Below are 7,340 nucleotides of genomic sequence, written 5' to 3' on the forward strand. Positions count from 1 at the left end.
CAACCACGCTATTATGGCATTTATAGGAGTTCCAAAGTCTTCCACCAGATGGGAGTGCTACAGAAACAACAAACTTTGTTGTGATGGCTCGGTTCCTAAGTCAGACGCTACATGTAATATTTATTCATGTTGCGGTGATTCGATAACCCTCGTCATGTAAATTTTGTAGAAACGTCATAAATCGGCTTTTAATTATTTCTGTGTAGTTGTGTGTGTACGTTATACGGTAGCCTAGAATTGTGGACGCGATGTTGAATCAGGCAGCGGTCGAAGCTTTGTATTCAGCCACATACGTGGAAAACTACTTGGATTGTGTTGAGAATTTACCCGATGACTTGCAAAGGCATCTTTCACGAATGAGGGAGTTGGACGTTTCATATCAAGGTGCGTAATTAGGTAGTTAGGTCTTCTTTCCAGGTATAACCCACGTCCTTGTAGTAGAGTAGTTGTCACTTGAAACTAATAAATGCGTTGTCTCTCATGAATGGAAAATTGTATTTTCAGCATTTTTAAAAGAGCTCGAAGCTGGACAACAGGCTTTATTGGGCATTCTTGGAGGTTCTGGTGGAACAAGTGGCGCGAATCAGAGGAAGCGAGCTCTCTTACGAAAGTAAGAAAGAACTGCGTTTAACTTGCCGTGTTTCTTTTTTTACCTTTTCTAGCCCTTTGTTAGTGCTTGATTATAATTTATGATACGGAATATTTTTTTCCGTACGTATAATTTTTTTTATAAATTGTCGTTTTGTGCAGAAATGAATAACATGTAACAAAGTCGCACCTTTCAAAATTGCTTTGTTTTACATTCTCGAAATTGTTTCTAGGGTTCAGACGATGCTTATTGCCGCGCAGGAAGTTGGGGATGAAAAGCTCCAAGTAGTTCAAGCCGTTCTAGATCTAATTGAAAACAAATCTCGCCAGTTAGATTTAGACTTCAGAAATCTAGGTATGTACGGAATAATATAAGTATGCCATCTCAGTTGTAGCTCAGCCAGCTGTTTAATACTTGGTTCAAGACCCAATCACAAAGTTCAATAATGTTCATGCATTTCGGACTGTAATGTTTTTCTAATTGGCTGGTCAACTAGTAGGACTGTATCCTACCAGTTGACCAGCCAATGTATGTTACAGGATGAATTTAATTTGTCTCTCTGATAAGTATTTGTTGGTAGGATGTACCTAGCCTACTTAGGTGACTAGAATATTAACTGAAATACAAGATCAACTGTTCTCTTGACAACTACGATGATTCGCCCAATACATTTACTAATGCTGCTTTCACACTTTCAATAGAGGTGGGTAACCGAGGTAATTTTGCTATTCATATTTATAAAATGCTTATTTGTCAGATTTTGGTAAAGACCAAGAAAATACGGAGCCAAACAGAGATTCAATGCCTCATAATATTGGTGGCGGAACTGGAAGTGGGCAAGGCGGTGGGGGAGGATCAACTCCGTCTGCATCGGGGGGAACAGTTGCTGAGAGGAGTAGTGAAAGGCATTCGAAAAGAGCAAGGTAAGAGTCAATCGCTACAACTATTGAAAGTTTCCCTAAAATGCTTGCCAAATTATATTAGCTCTCGATTCTCATTTTATATGGCTACCGTGAAAGAAAATGCGTTTGTACTTTGTATTGAGCATCGAGCGCCAACTGGTTTCTTAATATCTAGAGGAATTTTCTGTTCGCATATACGATAACTGCAATTGGGGAGTGTCACCTTTGTGCTAAAAAAAACTAAATAACCTTGACCTAAAAAAATTAATAAAAAAAATTGCTAAAAATTATTCCTGCACTCATACCTAAGTTTAGGCTCCCCTGCTACATATATGTTCCCAACTTAGTATGAGTGTTCCATGGTCATAATCAGTTAAATTTCATATTAATCCTTTCTATCTCTTGTTCATTAGGATGTCTATTTCATGTCAAGGTTCATTTCTATTTAGTCTCTACCTACCTAATAGTAATATTAGAAATTGCCTATACTGCTACATATCTTCTTCTTTTATCAATTGGAAAGTCTTGACATTTGAGTTTTAATTTCAAAACATTTTACCTTTATTTTCTAAGTAGATCAGTTATTGTGGAGCAAAGATTAGTTGACTAATTATGAGATCCTTAACCTTCTAATTATGTTGTAAAATAAACCCAAATCATTCTCCTTTTTTGCTAATTGTCAACTCTGTAACTCTTTTCACATATTAAACTTGGTTGTATTTTTTTTAAGGCGCACGAGGACTGAATCAACATCTGAAAATGGGGTCGTTAGTGGAGCATTTGGTGGGGCAGGCACAGGAGCCATTGGATTTTCTGCAGAGACAGGTCGAACCACTAATGTATCAGCTTCAGCGGCCTTGTCTGGAGGTGGGGGTGGAGGAGGTGGTGGTAGCGGTGGGAACACTGGCAGTCAAAGGAGGAATGCTTCCACTGGTGGCAAGAAAAAGAAGAGGAAATCTAAACAGGAGCGTGATAGGGAACGTGGAGGAGGTATGTGTTTGTGGAAGCTTGATCCCATTCTTAAGAGAAAGGGAGGTTTGGTTTAAGGAAGGCATTATTTTGGGAGCATTTCTCATTGAAGCATATATAGAACTTTATAATAGATCTCATTGATTAAAAATATCAATTGAAATTATATCTTGGGAATATTATTGTCTATAATTTATTGGCTGTGCTTTCACTGGTTGTTGTGAATCATGAGATTAATTTGAGCAATAAAGGAATTTATTTAGCAGAATTCTAGTATCTTCAAAAACAAATTAGTTTCACTCTATGATATCCATAACTTTTTTTACTGGGAATTGAGAACTTATAATTGTTTGGTCCTCTTGGCTTTAGGTGTGTAAAAGACCCTTTTGATGATGTTGTGATGATTCTTGGGTGCAAATGGAAACTTAACCTTAAAAAATATTTAGATCAAATTTTGTAGATGCTTCATAGTTAAATATAATTATGTATTATTTTCATAGTTGCGAAGTGTCCTGACTGAGTATGTACTGTGAGTAATCAATGAATAATTGATCAGTGATTAAATTAAATCTCTTAATATCCTTATTATTATTATTCATTTCATGCTTCATTTATTAATGGAATCAAAATGTTCATGTAGTGTCCTGCAAATTGTATTTTTACTGAATTTAAATCAATGGTCCAAATTTGTGTTTTTGTAGGAGAACGAGGGAGCGGAGTAGGTGTGAGTGGGGGCAGTGCGAATGCTAGTGGAACAGTAGCTGGATCTGGTGAATCTCCCCCACAAGATATTCCAGTGGATCCCGATGAACCTACTTATTGCCTCTGTGATCAGGTAAATAGCCCAAATTGTAATTATTTAACTGTGTGTAGTTCCTTCTGACATACTTTACAAATGGAGTCTTTACATTCATAACTATAGGTTCATTACATTACTGTTACCTGTTACACATGGGGGATTGAGATGGTGCGGTGGCTATCGTAATGGCTTCCCACCCAGAGGCCCCAGGTTGAAATCCTGGTGGTGTTGAATATTTTTCAGTGGTATCTCGATCCCTACTCGAGGTGCTTAGTGGAGGGCACTTTGAGTGAGTATGCCATTCATCAGATGGGATGTTAGGCTGCGGACCCCTTGTTGCCTTTCGTTAGGCTAATGCTGACGCCAGGTTTCTCCCCACCCTTCATCCTTTCCTGTCCATCCCCTATAGCGTAAATGTCGTCAGCTGTCAGTCGCCTCCCCTAATTCCTACTACTACCTCTTACACTGCATTTTTCCTGCCTTACAAGCTTGCCACTTATCCAGCAGTTTCAAGCAACTTCAGCTATAAAAAGCAAGTGATCTTTAAGGTGTGGGTAAAGATTGAAGAAAAACAAACTCAAAAACAAAGCACTGATCATACAGTTATGCTTCATTAAATTAATTCAGGTGTAGAATTTAATTGTTTATGCTGCCTAAAGCCATCAACATTACTCATTGTAGTGAAATTCTCAAATTAGTATTATCGAACATGTAAATTTTTAATATAAATATTATTTTCCTTAGCATCAGAATTAATCGCATTTATTATTAAAATGCTACATCTCTGTCAGTCTACTTCATTGTCAGAAGATGAAGGTTCTTTTTTTCATTAAGATCGTTGTGTACACATCAGAGTGGGTTTGGGGTAAAATCGATATTTATATTCAATTATTTGTACCCAAGGAAAACCTAGCCGGGAAAGAATTGTGTAGATAATTGAATTGGTGATTGAAACTTTTTTATCGTGAAATGTATTGGGAATAACCATGAAAATTTTCTAATTCACACATTTTTCATTCCAGATTTCCTTTGGTGAAATGATCTTGTGTGACAATGATCTTTGCCCTATTGAGTGGTTCCATTTTGGATGTGTGTCACTTGTGTCAAAGCCAAAAGGAAGATGGTTCTGCCCTAGGTGCCGTGGTGAGCGTGCTTCAGTTATGAAACCTAAAGCTCTCTTTTTGCGAGAGCTTGAACGTTACAATCGTGAAAAAGAAGAAAAGGCCTGATTTTATGCTTGAATGACTGAAAGAAATTATCAATGCCACAAAAAATATATATGCTAAGATTGTTCAATTGGTAATTGAATGGACATCCAAGGTATATGACGAAAGAATTTTATAGCACTATTACAGAAAATTCAATAATTAAAAATTTTAAATGCTTGTTACTTAAGCCAAAGATGATAAGTGTTATTTGGAAAATATTTATGAAATTGAAAACGATTCAGTTGTGAGAAATATGCCACGGGTACAGTTAAATAAGTGGTGTGCATAAAAATATGGTAATTTCATCAGGTATCTACAGTGCCTAACAAAATTGCATGAAAGAAGCACAAAAACATTGGCTATTGCCATCTGGAAATAAATTGTGGGAATATCGAGTGGGAGTTCAGTAGAAAAAATATTTTTGCAGTGGATATTTTTGCTGTAATATATTTTCTCTAAAAGACATTGATGAGTGGCACAGATCTATCTAGAAACCTGGCTGAAAAAATGCCTGTACCTAAGCAAGTTCAGCATGATAACATTTTTCGCAGCATTGATGATATTAACAAGTTAAATTTCATGGTATTTATTGTGTGCAAGTCATCCAAGTTGAAGAATTGGAATTGATCTTGATGATTTTTAAAATATAACTCCTTCCCTTTAAAGTATCTTATGAGGATGTCCACAAGATTGATGGCTGCTGTCTAAAAGCACTTTCAGCAGTGATGTGGAATGTTGATTTTACTTACTATTGTCGTCTGTTGATGTTTTACTGCTTTTCCATAAATGAACTGGCTGTATCTTAGCATAAATAGTTCTTTTTTCTACCCCTAACTGTTCACTTGGCAGTGCATTCTTAGAACTTCAGTAATTCTGTGTTATTTGTATATGTATGCATCACTTTTTTTAATATGATGTACAGTTTGTAAATGTGTTTTGTTTGGTTTAATATCGCCATAGAGGAAAAACTGCTACACACTTCAGAAAACAGGACAGTATTGTAACTATTTGTTTGTCTGCTGTTAGCTAAGGTTTAAAAATCTTACTCTGTACAAATTTTCTTTTTAAAAAAATATTCAAAGGAACCACTATTGTATAGTTTTTAATGGAAAATTTGAAAGCAATACAATTTATCTTAACTAAATTGATTACTATTATTTGTTGGCACAGCTGACATCTATTTTTAAACATTACCTGTTTGATATGAGATTCAACACTAGAAGCACTGGAATTTCCCCCCAATGCCTAAAGGTGTTGCCTTCGGTCATTTTTACTGATAAATGTTTTGTCTTTATCTTTGTCATATACATAATTTAAAAATTTAAACATGGTATGTAATACTATCAGGGAATTCATTTTTATTATCTTCAAATATTTCAATGTTGACGCTGTTTCATAGATGCTTTAACAATAGTAAAATAGTTTAAATACATAAATACCCCATCATTCGCCTGCTGGTGATTAGAAAAAACATTTTGAGTAAAAAATGTTGCTATAAAACAAATGTGTTCTAAATAATCGATATATTATTATATTACATAAACAGCTATTAGTATTATTATAAATATTGAGACATGAATGAGTCAACGTTCTTTGGATATATCAATCATAATTTCTATATCATATCAACAATATCAGCAAAGCTGCAATGTAGTCTTATAGAATATGTAAATTGGCCACTTCGGCAATATCGTTCCTTGTCATTCAAATGATTATTATTGGTGCTCATCATAACCTTTTCTTCTAATTGTTCACATTGTTTCTGATAAAATGAAAAATATGGAACTGGTATTGTCAGGTGACATTACTAATGTGGCTCTACCACATTAGTAATGTCACTAAAACAAGTATATGCTGTAAGAATAATTTTTTATGCAGTTAACTAGTTGACATAGACTGCAATATTTTACCAATCTCAGATTATTAGAAGCTCATATTTCAGATTTTACTAGTTTTTACCATACTTATATTTTTTTACTCTGTGTAACTGAAATGGAAATTGCCAGTCTTTGCGGTGATATTCTGATATTGTATTATTTGGTGTACTCAGCGTTTGATTCCCCAATAATTTTATAGTGAATTTTGTACTGGCTGAATTTTTGAATGGTGACCTCTATATATCATAATGAGTTTCTCCCAGCTTAATCAAGTATGCTACAAAGAGCATACTCTGCCTTCTCATCATGATGCATATGCTCTACATCATGACCATTTAGTTCTGTTTATCTTTTATGCATTTTGTGATGACAGAAACCAACTGAATCTCATTTTTTCCATATTATCTATTTCTAAGCACTAATTCTTTCTTGTTCTTTTTATTCTCTTACCTTGTCATTGTAATGTTTTCCTGCTTCATTGCTGTAATTTTATGTATCGTATACTTTGATGCACATATTATTTTTGGGGTTTCATTTCCTAACCTGTTCATAAAGCAGGCGATGAAAATGTTTCTTTCAGATTCTCTTCCGGAGAAAGAAACGAAAAAGATATGTACAAAATGTTGCATCATGAATATTGACCTAAATTAAACGAATGCATTTCATAATTTCTGGGAGCCTTCCTTGGCAGGCCAAACTCGTAATTCCCCAGATACCAGAACTCACCTCAAAAGTCTTGAAAATTCATGCCAGCCAGCATTTAGAAATTTATGTATATCTGATTTGCCCACTTAATTAGCTGTACACCAGTGATCTGCATACAGCCTTGCTCTAAAAAAGTTGCTCATGGACTGGTGCAGTATCAATCACTGCTCTCAGGTGATATATGGAGCTCTATTCCTTTGTGGTAAGCAGTGAAAGAATGGTCAATTGTGCATGGAAAACAAGGGATGAAGAGTATTGTTTAAAGCAACCTGCTTGGTTTGCCTAGGAATG

The 7,340-nt window shown here is 35.2% G+C and overlaps 1 protein-coding gene across 1 annotated transcript; it reads left to right on the forward strand.

Annotated features, from left to right (window-relative positions):
- Positions 1-66: 66 nt before the first annotated feature.
- Positions 67-5,593, forward strand: LOC139690921 (inhibitor of growth protein 1). The gene is made up of 7 exons (XM_071588542.1): positions 67-384; positions 505-610; positions 822-943; positions 1,347-1,512; positions 2,222-2,481; positions 3,162-3,295; positions 4,282-5,593. Exons 1-7 carry the CDS (start codon positions 249-251, stop codon positions 4,486-4,488), a joined length of 1,131 nt encoding a protein of 376 aa, XP_071444643.1. The 5' UTR covers positions 67-248; the 3' UTR covers positions 4,489-5,593.
- Positions 5,594-7,340: the final 1,747 nt, after the last annotated feature.

This window comes from Hetaerina americana, unplaced genomic scaffold, assembly GCF_022747635.1.
Source record: "Hetaerina americana unplaced genomic scaffold, ioHetAmer1.1.p SCAF_3, whole genome shotgun sequence".
NCBI classification, from domain to species: domain Eukaryota; kingdom Metazoa; phylum Arthropoda; class Insecta; order Odonata; family Calopterygidae; genus Hetaerina; species Hetaerina americana.

Excerpts from the sequence above, each read along its gene's own strand:
- LOC139690921 (XM_071588542.1), top strand. The coding sequence starts at position 249 with ATGTTGAATCAGGCAGCGGTCGAAGCTTTGTATTCAGCCACATACGTG. Across the intron at positions 611-821 it reads AAGCGAGCTCTCTTACGAAA|GGTTCAGACGATGCTTATTG; the intron begins GTAAGAAAGAAC and ends AATTGTTTCTAG. Across the intron at positions 1,513-2,221 it reads AGGCATTCGAAAAGAGCAAG|GCGCACGAGGACTGAATCAA; the intron begins GTAAGAGTCAAT and ends ATTTTTTTTAAG.